The sequence below is a fragment of the Triturus cristatus genome, chromosome 7 (assembly GCF_964204655.1).
Source record: "Triturus cristatus chromosome 7, aTriCri1.1, whole genome shotgun sequence".
Lineage (NCBI taxonomy): Eukaryota > Metazoa > Chordata > Amphibia > Caudata > Salamandridae > Triturus > Triturus cristatus.
Genome location: NC_140590.1, coordinates 1,777,613,232 through 1,777,633,688, shown reverse-complemented (window position 1 = coordinate 1,777,633,688; position 20,457 = coordinate 1,777,613,232). Strand labels below are relative to the sequence as shown.

Sequence of the window (20,457 nt, the reverse complement as noted above, 5' to 3'; positions counted from 1 at the left end):
CGAGATGTCAAGCCACCTGCGATGGAGTAAGGGTCAGACATACCACCAGGTTTGTCCTGGTCAAAGGTTTTACCTTCTGAATTAGTCTTTTAAGTCCCAACCAACCACAGGAGAACACTTCTAAGGCCTCCAGTAACTCAGGTGAGACACTGAGAGACTCACAGGGTGTAACACAGACACCAATAGCAGAGTCCAGCTGCCCCTGCTCAGCTGGGTATTTCCAGGAAAAGGCCTCTTGCAGCTTGCCTCCCTCACTCCTGGAGTCTACTAATTTGTCCTGAGAAAAACAGGGAGCAGGCGAGTCATTCAGAGCCCATTCCAGGATACAGACAGCAGTTCCAATCCTCTTTTGATCTTCCCAGGTCCAGACAGTGTTCTGAAGTGGGTGCCTGGAGATGACACATTTATGCCTGGCACTAGCTAGTGTGTGAGGATTAGTCCTTCCTAGCCAAAAGGGTAAATGTTCCCAGACTCTACTTTTCCAGTAGTTCTTGTTTACCTCACTGAAAACAGGCCCAACATGGAATGTCCCAAATCCAAGATAGTGAAAGTCTTCGTTCACACTTAACTTGGGCTCTGAGGGCTGGGGAGTATTCTCTGGTAATCCTTGTGGCCTTCCACATCTAACAATAAAATCCAGTTTGAAGTAGACACTGCACCCAAAATAAACGGAGAGACAGAAGTCTGATAAGACAAAAGCAGGGTCCTTCAGGAGCCTCACCCCGGCCTTGGTGCTCCTTGATTTATCAGCTGCTTTTGACACAGTCGATCACGGTCTCCTGATTGACCGTGTCAGCAATGCTGGGATCCGGGGTCTGGCGCTGAAGTGGATTTCCTCCTTCATCAGCAACCGATTTCAAGCAGTCCGCCTTGCCAATTTCTCATCCAAAAAAATGAAACTGACCTGTGGGGTACCTCAGGGGTCTTTCCTGTCGCCCCTTCTTTTTAATTAGTACCTATTACCTTTGATCTGGTCACTACGTTAAAGAATGGTTGAAACTTTTAACAATGCTGACGATCTGCAGCTGGTGTTTGATATCAAATCTTCCATTTCTTCAGTGTCTAATTTCCAGTCTACCTTGAGCTCTATCAGTGATTGGATGAATGACAATCGACTGAAATTGAATCCTGATAAAACTGAGCTCATTTTGACAGGTGGACCAGCTAACCCGTGGAACTCTAATTTTTGGCCTCCATCTCTGGGTAGCTCCCCACTTCCAGCAGGCTCCGTTAAAGCTTGGGACTGTGATGAGTAGCGATCTGTCCATGAAAGCCCAGATTGGCACTGTGGTCTCCGTCTGCTTTTTCCACCTGCGCAGAATCCGGAAGATCAGTAGATTCTTGACCACTGAGGCTTTGACTTTGGTCGTTCTAGACTTGGTAATCTCGCGTATTGATTACGCCAACTCATTATATGTTGGTATTCCAGCATATCAATTACACCGTTTGCAGTTGGTGCAAAACCACGCAGCCAGGTTAATCGCCCGTCAGCCCAGCCAACATCATATCAAACCTTTGATGAAGAGTCTACATTGGCTTCCAGTGGCCAAGAGCTGCGCCTTTAAGCTGGGATGTACCATCTTTAAAGCCCTTGCCGGGAATGGCCCAGCTTTTATTTTTTTAAGAATTCAGCACTATATCCCTTCCCGCGAACTGCGTTCTTCCAATCTAAACCTATTGACCACTCTACCATTCAAACGCAAAAAGCATGGAGGGCTCAGATTTGCAGTCCTGGCCCCGCAATTGTGGAACTCGTTTCCTGTGGAAGTGAGGTTGGCGACCCCCTATGCTCAGTTCAGGAAAAAGCTTAAGACCTAGCTGTTTTCCCAAGCATATCAGTAAGGTAATTGTCCCGTCAATGCAGCGTTCCCTTTGCTCTTAGCGCCATGACACCGCTTTGTGTACATGCGCTTAATAAATACTTTTAACATAACATAACAGAGAAGAAATCCAACAGGAATTCTCTTGGCATCATGTTATCTCCCTTTCAAGTGTGCCCCAAGTGTTACATGTCAAGCAGGATTTGATACTTTGGTGTCCAAAGGAGGCCCGTAGCCCCCATCCTGCAAATGCTGTTGAAGTTGAGTCATCGCTGCCTATTTAGTTGAGTCTACTGGTTTCTTCAGGGAGGCATTTCCCACCTTTTTGAAGGCTTGAGCATAGGCTTAGAACTGCCAGAGGCTTATGTTATTTAAACTTCTGTCATTTTAAGAAGGGAAAGAGTAATGCCCTGAAAGTTACTTTTCCTTAAAACTTATTAATAATCTGACTTTACCATTGAATTGAAATTAATAGCTGTTTACATTATTTTCTAGCTGCTCCCATCCCTGAGATACAATATTGGTATGTTAATCTATCTATATAGGCCAGCAAGGTATGCCGCAGTGAAAATAGCTTCCTGGGCCTTGTCACTAGAGGGACAAGGTAATATTACTTTGGTACATGTCCCCTTTTTAAATATCATGCACCCTATGTTGTGGGCTACATGGCTTCCATATGGGTCACTTACAGATATTTAGAAGGGAGCTTTTCTCCTGTGAAAATGTTTTTATGCCAGGTTGGGTTGCAGGTTTAAAACCACAGCAGTCATGCTACAATGGTACACCTGCAGCTATGTTTGCCCTGCCACTGTAATGGGCAGTATAACTGGGGCTGCAGTCCACTAGTGACATTTAACTTCCACACCCTGGGTACAACTTGTACCATATACTATTGACTTATAGGTAAGTTCAATATACCAATTAAGAATATGCCAACTCAAGCATGTTTGCTCACAGGCAGTTAACTACTGGTTAGCAGGGGTAAAGTGCACAGAGTTCTAAAGACAATAAAAATAATAGGGTTTATCAAAAATGAACAATCTGGGGCGACCATGCAAAAAATGTCGATTTCTGACAGTGACCATCATAGATATGTGAGAGAATCAATGTTTGTATCGTTGCTTAAAGGTTTCAGTCTTGATATTAGAGCTTTCATTTATCGAAAATATGGAGTCGATAATAACCAATCTGAGTTTTTTTTAAAGTTATGACAGTTTTCCAAAGATAGCTGGGAGTCAATGTAGAAGTTAAATCATATTGTCAATTGGTAAGGGCAGGTAAGAACCAATCACAATCCATGATGTTGTTAGGTTTGGTTTTGGACAGAATTAATTCAGTCTTGGTTGAGTTTTAAATGTGCAGCAATCTAATTTCTGTGCTGTCAATTTTCCTAGTTGCTTATAATTTTTTTATATATCTAACCGTGCTCAGTCTCCTTCCTGCTTCTTGCACACAGTCAATGATCCAATCCAACAGTCAGGGGAGAACGCAATTCTATAACTCGCCTTTGGTCTTTTTTCCTAACCAATAAAAAAGCCTTAATATCCTTTATCTACTTTATTTCATAAACAATCTCAATGTTTGAAGTAACGACTCAGTTTTGTGGGGTTCTAGTCCTCTTTTGAACCCAAACTGTTTGAGTAATTATCTTTATTGCCCAAGTGGTAAGGGACATAGCAGAAAAAGAAGGACAACAAAGGGATACCTCCTGGTGACCCAATTAGAAATCTCATCACCCTGTTTTTGCGTCGGTCAGTCTGCAAAACAAGCTTTCATTTTATGTGGTGGACATTAGAGGACATTCTTTAAATGTTGGCGGGCATCTGCGTATGGGGGCTGATTAAGTGATAAAGAATTCCTGAGCTGATTTACTTGACTTACCAAAGTATGAGATGTGCATAAATGCTCTAAGGCTTGTTCAAGGTTCTGAAAAATATTTCTGAAGTTGAAAACATCATTAATACAGGCAAAGAATTTCTCCGAGGGTGACCACTGGTGCTTTAAGAAACGAGGAGCTGGACTGGCATAGTCTGGGTCAATGATAATTTCCTTGAACTCTTTGGGCCAGATGTACAACCCTAAATTGCATGAGCAAACGGGTTAGAGACCCGTTTGCGCATGCAAAAACGAATACAGCCATGTACAATTCCTATTTAGCGAGTCACAATTTTTTTGCGACTCGCTATTAGTACGTTTCAAGGGCATCCCTTCCTAATAGCGACTCTCTACCCCATGTATGAATGTTTTGTGACTACAATTGCAGTCGCAAAACACTTGCAATTTTCTGCCCTCTTCAAGAGGGTGGTAATGCACTCGCAAATGAGACAGGGAATAGGAGCAGGCAGTGGTTCCAGGCCCTTAAAAATGAAACTAAAATGTTTCATTTTTTTATTTCTTAAATGCATCCAATTTTCCTTTAAGGAAAACGGGCTGCATTTTTTGTTTCAAACTGCTTTATTTAAAAGCAGCCCCAGACATGGAGGTCTGCTGAGCCCAGCAGGCCACCATCCCTGGGAGGGCCAGCCATTCTTTATGAGGTGGCAAATTGCGAATTGCCTCATGAATATTCATAAGGCACGCAATTTGTGACCCCATTGGGAATCGCAATCAGTGTCTCAGACACTGTTGTACATAGCATTTTGTGACTCGCAAATTGCAGCTCGCAATCGATCGCAATTTGCGAGTCGCAAATTGTCATGGTCGTACATCTGGCCGCTTATGATTTGTGATTGAAGGGACATGATCTTTTGTTGAGTGGACAACATCACCTGGGTGTGCTCTGGCTGTAATGATTGTTTTTTAAAGACTAGAAATTACATTTGTGGCAGTGATGGAGGCTGTGTGGAAGACCTTGAACTGAAAGAGGGTAGGAAGACAGCAGAGTAGAGAGCAAGCAGTTGCAGCAATGACGGTTATGAGGTGAATTCTGGAAACATGTTTTTTGGGCCAGAACCACGCCAATTGTTTGTGGGCAGGGTAATACACAAAAGTTGAGACACTCGAGGTGTTACATTGTGTGTACAAGAGCAAGAAGAGGAGTGGATCATGATGTTTCAGCTGTGATCTTCATTGAATGCTTGAGTTCCAGGAAAAGTCGTAAGTATGTAGGACCTTTTCAATGGTACAAAAAGAGTGCAGGAGGCATGTGGTGGGACACTGGGTCATTTTTGAAACTTCCGCTTTAGCTTGTTGATCTGAGTTTAATTGAAGTTAGTTTTGTTGCACTTTTAATGTTACTGTTTTTCTTTTTTCATCCAAAATAGTGTGTCTTTGATGAAGTGAATACATTTGTAGTCAGATTTTAGAAATGTGGGACCCAAAGGCTCAGATATCATGGCAATACAGCAGGTGTGTCAGGTTGACATTGAGATCAGGCGTCTAGACAAAAATGTTATTCCTTTGCGTCCTTCAGTCGTAATATCTGCAGAGGTAAAGTGTGCATAATTTATGAAAATTGACAAGAGTTCTCCTACAAAACAAGTATTACTGGTTTCTAGATGCGAGTGGGCTATGACTGAGCATGAACAATAATCTCATTTGCTCCCTGTTGTAACTTACATTGTGCTTATTTGAGTGTAATATCTCTTTATTAGTGGCATGCGCTGTGTTTACTTTCAGGTGATGTTCTATGCATTGTCTTTTTTCAAGGTTGCAGATGAACTTGATGTGGAAGGAGACTTTATTTTCAAGAATTCAAAATGTATTCCTCCTAAGGGGATGCGGGATGTTATCCTCAAATCAAATCAAAACTTTCTTTATTCGGCCTTCCGAAGAAAGGCCATAAAAGATACAGATAAAAAGGATGTTATCCTTAAAATTGCACACAAAACACATCCTGGAATTTCCTCAATGAAACGTCTGGTAAGGAATTTCTTTTGGTGGCCAGGCATTGACAGATTTATTGATGGCATAGTCAGAGAATGCGAGTTTTGTGTGTCTAGTGAAAGAATGTTGAGCGTTAGGACTCCACCTTTAAGAATGGTGGAATGGCCAAAGGTACCTTGGCAAAGGTTAGCTTTCGATATTTCAGGTCCTTTTAATATGCTTCCTGAAAAATGCAGGTTTGCTTTGGTGTTGGTGGATTACCATTCTAAATGGCCAGAGGTAAAGTTTGTGAATAGAATAACAACAGAAATTGTGGTAAATTTCTTAAAGGAAACGTTTGCACGTGAAGGTTGCCCTTCTTATCTTGTCACAGACAACGGAGTGCAGTTTAAGTCTTCTGAGATGAGGAATTTTGTTGGTGAGTGTGGTATAAAGCATATTTTCACGTCTCTTCATGGGCCGCATGAAAATGGACAAGTTGAAAGGTTCAACAGAGTTTTGAAGGAGTTTGTGGTTGATTCAGTAAGGTTTGGGGAAGATTGGTTAAACAGAGTTAGAGAAAAATTATGGCTTTACAGAATCACTCCTCATACCACTACAGAGGTTAGTCCGTTCAAAGTGTTGAAAGGAAGGGAGCCAGCATCAAAGATCTGTCCGTGGTGGTTTAGAGAGAAGTGCACGAAACTAGACTCAAACAATGTTTGTGTTGATGACATTTCTTTGAAAGTAATGAACAAACAAGGAAAGACTTGTGCGTGGTTTGATAAAAAGTGGAAAACTCAAACACCATCATTTATAGTGGGTGATTGGGTTAGGATCAAGAAACCTGGTATTCTTTGCAAGGGGTCTAGTAAATTTGGGAAAGCTATACAAATTAAAAGAGTCTTTAAGAATTCTGTAGCTAACCAAGATGGGAAGGTTTGGAATGTCAGAAGAGCTGCAAAGTGTCCTCCCAGCGTAAGCAGGAATTTTTCCCATCAGGTTTCTGGTGACACGCTTCGTGATAATGAGTACAATGTTGGGGTTTCTTGTGAATCTAACAATGTGGGTGAAAAGAATCCTGTTGGTCTTAAGGTCAGAACATCTAGCCGTGTAAAATATTTTCCTAAAAAATTGAATGACTATATTTAGTTGCTTGCATTGTGTTTTGTTTATTTTATCCTTTTACATTTATTTTAGTTATTTTATTTTATTTGTTTTAGGTTTCCTTTGTGTTTGTTTTGTTCAAAGGAGGGGGATGTGTTGTAACTTACATTGTGCTTATTTGAGTGTAATATCTCTTTATTAGTGGCATGCGCTGTGTTTACTTTCAGGTGATGTTCTATGTTCTAGTGTAGAACTAATGATGTAGTATTCCAGTAAAAGACTCAGTTGTTGTAGGAGTCTGGAGCTGGGAGGAAGTCTGCCGTGCTGCTTTAATTAAAGCTTTTCAAGCCAACATTCTTGCTTGTTGGATTTAATACTCCCCTAATGTAATCAGCAAATATATTTATTTTGCAATTTTGAGGCAGATAAATTACTAGCAAAAATATGAGGAAATCTTTAGAAATGTCGATCCTTTAACTAGTAGATCTAACTCACCTTTGGCAGCTTTTTTCTTGAGATCCTGATAATAGCGTGGCTTTTCCTTATGTTGAAAAACTGACAAGAGACAAGAGAACAAGATCAGCTTTGATAAATGTGCAAGCAATTGTGCATTGTATACTATGCGAGTACACCAAATCACCCACAATTCTTACAAGCAGAATGGTTGTTTCATTTATTTTTCATTATTTGTTTAATGGCTTGTGATATTTACACGAGGTATGTTTGCTTTTATTATTTGATTGCAAAACGTATAAGGTGACTATGGCCCATGGTTTTCTTTGTTCTAGCCTTCCCTTTTCTGGTCTGAGGATCTAGAGCTCAGTTCAGCAGAATAAATACATTTTAATCAGAGAAGTACTCCAGGCTTTAAAAGAAAAGACAGCTGCATCACCTGCTCTCCAGCAGAGACACACAGAAGAAATCTCATACAGATTAAGTACATCCACCATAGAAGAATTGCCTGCTGACTCATAAATAGCATTTATCATGTGATGTCAAAGGTTTGTGTGCATGCTATTATTGCAACTTTTACTGCAGGCTCTTGACACAACACGCTACTATGAATATCCACAACAAATCAAAGCTTTCAGACTATGTAGAAAGCAGCTAACATTTTTCAGATGACTACCAACTGTACAGATTGTTTCTGAGCCCCATTTTTGTCACTGCACAAAAAATAATGAGTACAAAAAAAGAAATAAAAATGTTACATAGAGTCAATGAGAAATGAGAACAAGGAGGAAGATATCTGAGCTGCACTAAGATATGAGACGCAAACGTTCCTGCCCCGGGACCTGCAATATACATGCTGTCCATAGTGTTTTTTACAAAGTGAAATACTTTTTTTTTTATAAGGTTTTTTTTTAAACTTTATTTACCACTTTAGTACATCATAACAATACAAGCATAGTTCTTCACTGTCATTGTCATTACAATTGGAAAAGGTAAAATGGAGCGTAATACAGCAAACAAAGTGAAATACTTGGTTCTAGATTCCTGTTGAACTGTAAATGTTGCACTTTCTGGGACACTCTATAGTGACTATGTGGGGCTTAGTATTTATCAAGTGCTCTGTTCCTTTGTGCATGGCAGAATGGCAATTAACAGTCTAGTAGCTTATGTCAGACCACAATCCATCTCTGCAATTGGCATGTGGTCCATTTGTGGCAAATATAACTGGGCAAAAAACTCTGATGTGTACAATTTGCACATGGGTTGTAATCCCACGTCGCCTGCAAACCTGCCCCCAGGTCTTAATTCTGTGTCAGAAGCAAACTGCAGGATTGCCTCACACACTGTGACCAGGCCTGAAATTTATGACCCTAGCCAAATCCAGAATCACAGCCTCTGAAAAATTCAAGTAAGCTGACCTCAAATCCCTCTCAATTGACTGCAAACTCTCCTGCTTGCTCACATATTTTTGGGGGGAAATTTGTGATACCCTCTAAGGGTTTGTTTGAAGTTACTTGTGCTGTCAACAACAATGTTCCTGGAACAACAATTGGGCATCAGCACAATGCATGAGTAGAGTCTGCTCATTTTATCTCTTACCTGCAACACCCATCGTGTGCAACCAATGACAAAATACAAGCTTCCCTTACTGCACTTTGCAAACAAATACAATGACATCACGTGGGAGTAGACTGGCCCAGTCTAAATAGCTGAAATCTAAATAACTGGACTGTTTAAAGCCAGAGAGGAAGTACAGATGAGGATAAACAGTGAAGAGGATAGGAGCACCTCCATTCAACCATCCTAATTCAGAATTCTTTTGTGTGCTTTGCTCCCCCTTTAAACAGAACCACCTTCCAGTGGACTCAGGGGATGTTCAGCCTACACGCTGCATAGATAATGGAAAAGCCTCACAAGGGGTGAAGATACTGGCTACACAAAGGGAAAGTAGGGATGCGGGACAAGGGTCAAAAGGCCCCCACAGCCAGATGGTCATTTTACCTGGCTACACACAGTACTCAAGAGGGTATTTTACAAAATTAGCTTACATTATACTTCTCAGAAAAAGCATTGAGAGGTGTAGCTATAGCACCACCACCTTTGCGTTGCTCGAGAGACAAAACTGGAGATGAAATAAGGATACTTAGCTGACTAATCTGGCCTGTGGATGCAAGACTTGCATTACACAACTGGGATCCATGGATCGCCTAACCACTTGCCTTCGACAAGGAAAATCATATGTCCTCTAGGGCTTTGAAATCAGCCTGGTAATCCCTGGGTTTTAACATCATTGAGTCATTGTTCCATCCCTCCATTTCCCCAGATGTTGAGTTTGTTTCATTTCTGAAGGTTAGGGTATGTGTACAGCAATAGAGATGTACTTTCACACTACTGATTGATCACATGTTTTGCCCAACGGCATATTGATTTTTCCACGGTGGATGCAGAAAAGAATAATTAATATTTTAGAGACCTTCTGGTAGGAGCAGGACCAGCCAGCTCATCACGTGTCCACCACGTTTACAAAGCGGCAAAAACATCATTTTTGCCACCCAGTTAACCTGACTCCATTTGCTATGTATTGGTTCCACCCGCATGTGAGTGACTTGCAAGTCCCATGATCTAATACTCGGAGGGTTCTCTTAATTTTTTCTCAACCTTGGTGGCATGAAATGCTAAGCATCAATGAGATGAGCAATAACAGCAACAACTATTTTAGGCACATGGTGCACTTTAGCCACGTGTTCTTTATGAAACAGGCAATGCTAGTATTACAAAGTTACCTGTGTTTTTTCTTTTATGCTCCAGCTTGCGGTAGTGTGATCCTTGCTCAGGCGTTTGACTTAACGAAAACACAGAAGTAATAACTGGATAATCTGTTATTTAGAAAACAAACACAAAAAGGATAGTTAATCATGAATAGGAACTGCATCCTGGTGGGACTACTCACACCTACATCACATAGATCGAAAGGCAGACGCCCATGTAGGAGCAATGCTGAAGCTCTACTCCTCTTCCGGAAATAGACACTTAATGTATGGTCTAGAGTATATACCATAGAAACCTGGAAATTTGTAAAAATAAGAGAAGGAAATTCTCTACGGAAACTGATAAGAGTAAATCAAGCTGGCCTGGCCGCAGCATTACGCCTCGAACTCTCCTTATCCAGCATATACGGCAAGGGCTATCTCAAATATATCAAGAAGGGCATATTATCTTTTACACGCTGACTCTGGCTGCTTAAGGCACATTTTAAAATTGGAAACTTTTAGAGAAGACTCGTCACAATACACTTTTAATAAGAATCTTAATATAGCTTTTAGTCTGTCTCACTGCACAGTAGCACTTTTACAAACTTGGACACCGGCAATTTTGAAGCTCTTTTTAAAGAATATGACCCCAACATTAAGTTTCAACCTGGACGTAGAACATTGTCTTCAATTAAAACACTATATAGAATATACAAAAACTATAGACTGTAAATCCCCAGAAAAATACACATACTTCTCATTAGATAACAGGGTCTGGCACTGTATTCTTTTACTGAGGTTGGGAATCCTCCCTTTGTAAGTATATATAGCAAAGTGGAATAATTCTGAAAACATAACGTAGATGTGTGATTTGTGTAAGGGAGGAATGCAAGATCTAACTCATGTATTATCTGTTTGCCCTAACCCAACCCTAGTAGAAGTCCGGAGGAAGTATTTAAGGCCTACGAGTATCAGATATAATGTTTCTTCTATACTAAGCCTAATTAAGCTCTACAAATCACCACCGGATGAATCCGCTTGTTATCAACTGTATACATTTTTAAAGTTGTTTTAAAGTTCATGATGATAATGTTTTAAAATTATAACTATTTAAAGCTGACATTACGACCTATAAGCTTCAGATACAACGTCACTTTTTTATAAGATCTATCTAAGCTCTGGAAAAAACATCAGATGAATGTATCTGTTATTAGTCATATAAATATCAAATGAGTTTTATCTTAAAGCTGTCTTAAAAAATTATGATGAAATGTTTTGACATTATTAATGTTTAAAGCTGATGCTATGGGTGTCATTATAAAAGTTTTAAAATTATGTTTGTGTATTTGTTTACCTCAGCTGAGGTCTATATCAAATTTAAAATAAAACTTGAACTAGGTGGAACTACTGCTTACATAAAAGATTAAATCAGTCTCTATGAAAGTGCAAAAACCCTACTTCCAAGCTCTAGAAATGCCCACATGGAACCTTAATATTATAATTTTGCTTCAGTAATTATTCTAGTTCCTACTAAGACAACTTAACCTCTAAGAGGAATTCCACTCCATCCCAAACACACCGTCTTAATATGACAGTATCCTCTGCAACATCCACATAGATACTTAGAATGCCTCTTCATAGACAATGAAATACTTTATCTCAATCCATTATCAATTAACATGGATATTCTTATTTCATTTGAAAAGTATAGCCTGTCTGATTTTACCTGAAAACTCCCCTCAAATACTGATGCTATCCTATATAGGAAGCTTTCACAGCCAGGGGCTGCTTTAAGTTTCAGGTATCTGGGACACAGACTGGAATTAAAGGTGGCATTTAAGAATCTGCATTGCCCGTCCTCACAACATCGGGCTCTAATATTGACTACAGTGAATTGGCTTGTTCTCTGATACACCCAGACCTAGTTTAGGTCCTATTTAAGAAGTGTACTTCATAGAGGAGCTAACCAGGTAATGCACATGTGTGGTCAAGATGATAAAAGTACATGTATACCCTGTTGAAATATGGACAGTAAGGGGTTTAGGCCGATTTGAGACCTAGGCTGTTGACAGACACCAGTAATCCCTAGTTCATATCTCAGCTTCAAAGGGAGCATAGCGTTAGGTAATCAAGAGATCATCCTCAAGAAAAATGTTCTTGCAGTCCAAGCAACTTCACATCTGGAACCACAAACCTCCGCACCTGGGGCGTTTCTTTTGAAGCACACTCAACCCCCTCCCCCCCCCCCCCCCATCTTAATGTCTCATTATGTGAGGTTAAAAGAACTCATAAGGATAAAAGTACTTATTGATATCTGGTCTGACAATGTCACAATGTTTTGGATGAACTATTGTGCCTAAATACTTTCTTAGGGACTAAGGGCATGCCAACAATTGACATTTTCCACTGCTGTCAACACCACTGTTAGTGAAGTACGAGAAGGGAGTAAGGCCCAGATTTATGAAGGACACTTCTGCTACAGACCAATGGAGCGAAAGTACATTTTTTAGAGGTCAAGACTCACTCCAGCAGAAGGCTTCAGCAGTGTCCAGGGCAGAATAGGCCTCTTGTAACGTGTTGTGTCCCTGTAGCTTGAATAGAAGGTTACACTTATGACCCTTGGATTCCACTTCTTTGTCCTGGGTACAAGAAATTGAACATTTGATGTTTTACACTTTCAGGGCTGTGAGGCCGCCTTTTTTAGACTTATATTAACCCCCCAATTCACCTTTTCTGGAATCCTACTCTACCGACCACCTGGGCCTGCAGGGGCCTGGGCTGCGTCCTTCACGGATCAAGTTATACCGAATCTCGTAGAAGCAACTAATTTTACCATATTGGGCGATTTAAACCTTCATTTTGAAGAGAGTCCCTGTGTATCTAGTACTGCACTTATTTCGGACTTTGCCACAGTGAATATGCTGCTTTGTAACTCGGGGCCTACTCATGAGGCCGGACATCTACTTGACCCCATCTTCTCCAAAATGCATATTGCCAGTTGCTCCCCAGCTCTGCCCGTTTTGTGGTCCGATCACTTTCTAATTGGCTTCTCAATATTAGATGATTTTTCTGATCCACTTCCAATGGTCTCTGGTCTTTCAGCTAAATGTAGGAAATGGGGGAATTTAAACACTGATGTGTTCAATAATATGCTATCCAAAACTGCCCCGATTATCAGCCTTTCATTTACCGAAGATGTGGCGGCTGTGCAAGGTTGGATCTCTAATTCTGTGGAGGTTTGTCTCCCTTTATCCATCATTAAGGCAAACAACCACCGTCCACCTGCTCCTTGGTTTACAGATAATTTAAGAACAGAAAAAAGCAAATGCAAAGTATTAGAGAGACTGTGGAGGAAGAGATATGCTCCAGAGGCTAAATTAATCTATAAAAAAGCTTTAAGGGATTACCATTCACGTTGCAAGATTGCGCGCACAGATTATGTGACAGCTGCTGTCTAGAGCACAGAATAATCCCAAGCAATTATTCAAACTTGTTAAAAATCTGGCTGGTTCCGATTGCTTACCTGCTTCCCCTGATTTAAGTACTTCACAATGTGAGGAGCTTGCTATATGTTTTTGAGCAAAATTGAAAAAATCTATAGCTCATTTCAGGAATCTACACTGAATAATACGTCACAGCTATTTGGGAATTCCTACCTTCCTTCTAATGTTGAGCTCATTCAGGCTGATTTGTCTGTTGAGCATACTGTCAAAATTGATTTCTGGGCACCCTTAGAAATTAACTCTTTTAGGCGGATTCTGGGGAGCCTGAAATCTGGCTCCCCTAGAGACCCCATTCCGGTCACTGTGCTGCAAAAGTTTGCACAATCTTCCCTGATACTGATCATGGAGTTGCTCAATGCATCTTTAAAAGAGGCCATTGTTCCATCCATTTGGAAGCATGCGATGGTTCTCCCATTATTAAACAAGCATTTGCAATGCAATAGGTCTCGCATTTGAGAGGGTTTCAGCTATTGGCCTTGTAAATGGCAATGCCTTTTATTTATTTGTTAGTTTTTTAAAACAGATAAATTAAAGGCATTGTTATTTACAATGCCAATAGCTTAAATTCTCACAAATGCGAGACCTATTAACCAACGTGTATTTGGATTTGCGCCACATGAAGTCTGCAGGCTGTGATGTTGTCAGACCATGGAACGAGTGAAAGTTAAAATAAAATAAAACTATAGTTATGCACTGCCACAATTAAGACGTTAGTAATGAGCATCTTAATTATAGCAATGCATAATCTTGTTTTCCTTAATCTACCAGTTTCTCACAAATGCTGCAATGGTGATGAGAGGAAATCCGATAATTGGCGGGGGAGGGGGATGCTCGGAGACAGGAATGATTTTGCAACACAACCGGTTGTTCCACAGCATTTAGCTTGTGTCCCTGCTGTGCTGTTGAGCTGGGCAGTGAAAATGCGTTCGTGCATGTGCTACATTTTCACCTTTTCATGTGTATTGGTGGCAAAGAAAGCGGGCACCCGTGTTAATGTGAAAGTCAAAAATGACATGTCCTGCCCCCTTGCCCTGACCACAGTGCCCTTAGTGCCTTAGTGAGCCGAGCGATATCAAAACAACAATATCTCAACCAGTGATCATTACAAAGGGGCAATTACAGTAAGTGCATAAGTCACTGAGGGAGGGAAACAGGAGACCAAGTTAAGAAAAAAGAGGTTATTATTGAGCAAGTAGTTATAACAGCACTACATTACAATTAGATTAAAGTAAAGTAACGAGCGGCAAGTTAGCTGTCTTGTGGCATTTACACTCTTTTTCTCCCCACATATTTCTGAAATCCTCCATCTGCAAGACCCTCACTCCCACAATTATAATTAGCACATATGCAACCATCGCTTTGTGAGCTTTACCGAGAGGCCAAGAATTCGATGTCCATGTAGTCTGCACACTTTTATGACCCACTGACGGTCACTGTGTGAAACTTGCACTTCCTTCACCCTCAACATCAGCGCTCTTAATCAGCGCCTTTATTGATACCCCCGCCCACAGCCTGAACTCACTCAGACAGGTGGTGGTGACTCATTTCAAAGTATGAGCAACAGAAGAGTAATATGTTACATGAAAACGCTACTGAAACATCTGGAAAAAAGGCAAATACTCTTAGGAAATGCAGGACAAAGGAGTAACACACATGATTTGTAAACAGGGACTGTTTCGCTGACCTAGAGCACCTTGTGTTTTTACAGGCAGGCATAGTTGGGAAATGGATGAGTGTATTGCTAGTAAAGTTAAGGACGTGAATATCGAACCCAAAATGTGTCCATTTCAGAGTCGGTTTTTAGGTCTCAGCAAGAAAACTCATGGCTGTCTGTTCGAGACATCTTGAAACCTTGGCCTAAAGGTATCCAGAATAACAGCGCCGCAAGGCCATATTAATGGCAATACAGCGCCCCACGCATCCTTGTGAGCATAATTCCTACCTGTATTGTTAAGGTGCAGTTGGAGGGCTGGTTTCCACTACGCCTGTACTCAGGGAGGCTTTCACCCATGCACCGCTGTCCCTAATGCCCCCTCGCTTTGCCCCAGAGCACCACGAGCTTGGATTGGGCATCCTGGTTTGTACACAGCATGCTTTTCAACTGCTCGCAGCCCCTTATTTCGGTCATTCGTAACGTAATTGTTGTAAGTTCTCGCCTGGAGACAGGTTAGAGTAAACTTCCAAGCATTGCGAGAGCAACCTAGTGTAAGAAAGGTGCGGGGCCTGGGGGTTATTTAGCTATCAATCGCAGCCAGCTCTCAGGCATTTAATACCGCTGTTATTAGCAGTAAAAGCGTATATGCAGGCCGAGTGGAGAGGAGAACAAGTGTGAACCCGTGCTAGTAACAGGCAGTGGATTCCTTTTATCTTCATAGTTAACAATGGGGCAGCTGTCTTCCTTGGCATCGCGCAACGGCCTTTCTTTTGTTTGCTTCATAGCAAGCCTTTATTTAATTAAATAAATGCCAGAAAGTTGGAATAATGAAAAGTTAATTGAATTTGGGGTAATGACTGAGAGAATGCTATAAAGTGAACTAATTGTAATTACTGCTGGCATTTCTTTCTCCACGTCTAACCAGGCGACAAGATGCGGTTTCGTTGCAGGTTGCTAAGTGCCGATGTTATTTGATCTCGCCAGGTAATAGCCGATTGTTGACTGCCGTTGAAATGTGGCAAAAACATCTAACAATACATTGACCTTCACACATACAAATGCGCAGAGGCATGCAGTTGTCAACCAGCACACAACCACACAGAAATACGCAGACACACACCCGCGAAAACTCAGTGCATAGACAATACAGTCTGTTCTGACTGCTGCTGTTTCCTGCAATGCAATCCTTACCTTAGTGTGTACGCATGGCAGCGTCGCGAGACCGCAGACGTAAATGACCACTGTCTGGCGATAGTATCACGATCAAGATTAGATAACACCGTACTGATCAGGAGGCCGCAGAGAACATGAACGTAGAAAGCACGTGACACAAAAGTAAACAGAGGCACTGATGCTGATGAATCGGCGCTGATAAAGTATGTTCACTGTTATTAAAAATAAATAATCGGAGATCTCGGGGTGGCAAGAGACAAAGCGGCCGTGCACATTAAATGTAGTGAATCATGCGCTGCCCGCCCCTCGCGCACATGCCACTTAGACAATGCAGCTGTGCCGCTGCCATGTTTACCTCAGGCAGAAATGCGCGAGACAAAAATAGAGTGCCAAAAGCGGACGAAAACAGTAGTTAGGCGCCACTGCTTCTGGACTAAAAGGAAGTCAGTATCAGATCAAGAGCCTGTAAAATCCAAGCTAACAGGAGCTATGGCAACGTTCAACAAATAGCAAGCGGCAGAAGAAACTACCTGCAATAGGCGGAGTTTCACCCAACACATACAGATTACTTGATACCTCGTAGAGGCAGCGCATGCGCTCCCTTTTGCGAGACCTAAAAAGGCCTCTGCTGACCCTACTCAGTTATTTAATTTTAGGCCCATCTCCCTTCTTCCTGTGTTTTCCAAAATTTTGGAAAAGCATGTCAATTCTCAACTGACATCTTTTGTGAATTCCCGGAATTTCCTTCATGGCTCCCAATCAGATTTCAGAGCGGGGTTTTGTACCGAAACCGCGTTGCTTGGGGTTACAGACATGATACGTCAACAAGTAGATGCGGGCGGCACTGTGGCACTTATACTTTTACATCTAAGTGCCGCTTTTGACACTGTTTCGCATACCGTGCATGCCTTGCAATCATTGGGGGTGACCAATAGAGCACTCAAATGGCTTGCTGACTTCTTGATGAATCGCACATTTCAGGTTTTTCGCCAATAGCGTGCTCTGAGATGCACAATTCATTGTACGGGGTTCCTGAATACTCTATTCTTAGCCCTCAATTATTTCACATCTATGTTAGGCCTATGGCGCTTATTGCAGAGGAAGCTGGGCTGTCTCTTTTTTCATACGCTGACGACACCCAGATTGTCTTCTCCCTCTCTGCTGATGGGGCATCTAAACCTTCTCTTCTTCAGGTCGGTTTGAGGAATATTGCGGGCTGGATGTATACCAGCCAGTTAAAACTCAATGGGAGAAAACCAAATTGTTGATTGTGGGCAATTACAAAGATTTGTGAGGTCCACAACATTATCCCGCTGAAATGGCTCCAATGCCTCAATCTAAACATCGAATCCAAAATTTGGGTGTCTTAATCGACGACCAATTGTCTATGAAGCAGCAAGCAGTGAAAGTAGCCTCTACATGCTTCACAATCCTTAGATGGCTAAAAATAAATTCATGGATGTTACCTTCTTCCGCTCAACGTACAGTGGTCCAGGCGCTTATCACCTCTAGGTTGGACTACAGTAACATTCTGTATTTGGGTGCCTCTAAGGAAGTGCTACGCAAGCTGCAGTTAGTACAGAATGCTGCAGCACGGCTGCTTTGTAAGATCCCCAAAACCGCATCTATTTCAGGATCAATTCGAGATCTCCATTGGCTCAGGATCGAATGCCGCATTAAGTTTAAGGCTTTGAGTCTTATGTTTAAGATAAAATCTGGTAAGGCACCTCCCTACTTGATGACTCTTGTTCACCCTTATGTACCTTCCCGTACACTCCGATCAGCAGTTTGTTATTCCTAGGATGAGACTAGTGCCTATGGGTGATCGCTCTTTTTCCCACCTGGGTCCTTCTTTATGGAACTCCCTTCTGGCAGGTCTCCGAAGAGAACCTTCTTATGAAATTTTCCGGAAGGGCATAAAAACTTGGTTATTTAATATGTAGATTCTTTTCTTTTTCTTTGGGCTCCTTTCTGGTGGTGCCAGAAAACCTTAGGGTAGCTGTGCGCCTTATAAAATGAAAATAACAATAACAAGAAGGAAGAGGAGATCCAGTCCTTCAGGGCTCTTCTCAGCTCTCAGATATCAGGTACAGTCCTCAGGTCTAGGAAGTGTTCTCAGGAGGATACTGGGGATGTCACATTTTTTCCTGTTGGTGGGGTGACTCATGGCCCCTCCTTTACCAATGGGGTAGATGTTCCCAGGGTTAATCCCACACACTTTTGCAGGATTTCTTGTATACCCTCCTGTCAACAATCCCACAGTGCCCCTCTCTGCCTATATCCAAGATAGTGAAATTCTTCTCCCCTTGTAGGGAACCTTTGTGCACAGATATGAGGCCCGAGAAATGAACAGCCCCCACCTCTGTGATAATTTCAAACCAGTTCCTTGGAGGCGGTCCTCTCCCCACTGTGATTGGAGCCTGGCCGGCTGGGGGAACAAAAAAGGGCCTGTGCTTTTGTAATCTGACATCAGCCTGAGACGGGGTGACCCTTTGAAGTTAGCTAACTTTCTGGGCACTGCCCAAATGGTCATCATGCCAAAGAAATAGAAACACTTCCCCAGACCCAGGCCTTTGACTTCTGCTTTTGGGAGCAGTTTTCACACCTCAATTAGTGTTGAGCATGCAGAGGGTTGCAGCTGGAGGCTCATGTAAAGTAGCTTCCAGAGAGTTTAGGCAGGGCTAAGGTAACATTCTAAAAGTCTCTTTTCCTAAATGTTTATTAAAAATCGTATGGTACCAATGAATTTGGGCTTTTAATAAATATTACAAAGAGTCCAATAATGACATTTCTAGTTGTTTCCTAGATGGAGATAGCATTATTAAATTCAATATTGCAATAGAGTGTTTTCCTATGGAACAGCGAGCCTTGCTACAGCTAAAGTTATGGACAATAAGGCCTTTTTATGGGTGACTTATTTATGTAAAAGAAAGGTTTAGATCTGTAAAAAAGGTTTATTTGAACAGGTCCAAATTGAAGTTTAAAAGCTGCTTTAGTCATACTACAATCATAGGCCTTAAACCATGTTTGTTGTGCCATTAGTACTGCAGTTCACTAGTAGCATTTAACTTAGAGGCCCTAGGTACACTATGTACCATAGACTAGGGACTAATAGATACGTTAAATATGCCAATTACTTTGAAGCAATTTCTACAATGTTTAACAAGCATTTGCAATGCAATAGGTCTCGCATTTGCGAGAGTTTGAGCTATTGGCATTGTAAATGACAATGCCTTTTATTTTTGTGTTTGTTATTAAAATATAAATAAAATGCATTGTCATTGACAATGCCAATAGCTTAAACTCGCATAAATGCGAGACGTGTTGCATTGCAAATGCGTGTTTAATATTGTTTGAAAACAATTTAAAGTTCTGATTGAGAAGTGCTGCCAATCGTTAACTTTGCCTGCGAGCACTGAAAGATGACACGCCATGCGTACGCTGAGTTCATTCACTGGGCATTTCACACGATCAAAGATGTAGTAAGAAGCACAAGCGCGCCTTCAGAGCTGGCTGCACGCATCTGAATGAAAACGTGAAGCCGCTGCGAGAGCGCCTCGGTCACGAGGACGTACAGACCTGTCTCTGAACGGTGCGGGCACATGAATGCGCTGGACGGCCTGCTAAAGCTTCATGTTACAACAGGACCGTGATCTCAACTGAATGAGGGGGGTTGAGTCTGCCATACTGACCGCGAATCGAAAGGACAAAGCACGCCAGCGCGTCCGAGTTGTAATACATAAAGGCGTAAGTAACTCTGCTGGAATTAAAGCGTTTCGTTAAGAAGGCGCGTAAGTAGTTCCACGAGTTGAAACTCAAACTGCTCGGTGCATTTATTCCATGCAGAATGTGACCTGTATATAGAGCGCAACCAGCGTCAAATTAACAGAACATTCATTGTCCGGAAAAATACCAAATATGCATTAGAAATGGCAAGGCTGACCAATAATCCCCTGGGCAACGGGTTTGTTTGCAGAGTACACATGGCGCAACCCTTTGTGTTTCCTGGTTGTTCTGTGACCTTGAATATGGAATTCACTAGCCCAGAGTGCCTGTCTGTCACTGAGAAATTCCGATACCCTCCCATTAAAATTATTGCCCCTGTGCTGGTACTCTCCAATAAAAAAGACTGCACCCCTGCTGAAAAGTGCTGGAACACTCTAATTAAAAATATTGCATCTCTGCTGAGAAGT

At 41.7% G+C, this 20,457-nt stretch overlaps 1 protein-coding gene across 1 annotated transcript in view; it reads right to left on the bottom strand.

The window, feature by feature from the left end:
• LOC146813084 (uncharacterized) overlaps positions 1-20,457 on the bottom strand; it is a 122,203-nt gene that overhangs the window by 24,372 nt on the left and 77,374 nt on the right. Inside the window, exons 6-7 of the mRNA XM_085620069.1 lie at positions 9,968-10,060; positions 7,227-7,286 (exon numbers count right to left, since the gene is read on the bottom strand). Coding sequence (XP_085476195.1) covers positions 7,227-7,286; positions 9,968-10,060 — 153 coding nt within the window. The remainder of the gene's footprint in view (positions 1-7,226; positions 7,287-9,967; positions 10,061-20,457) is intronic.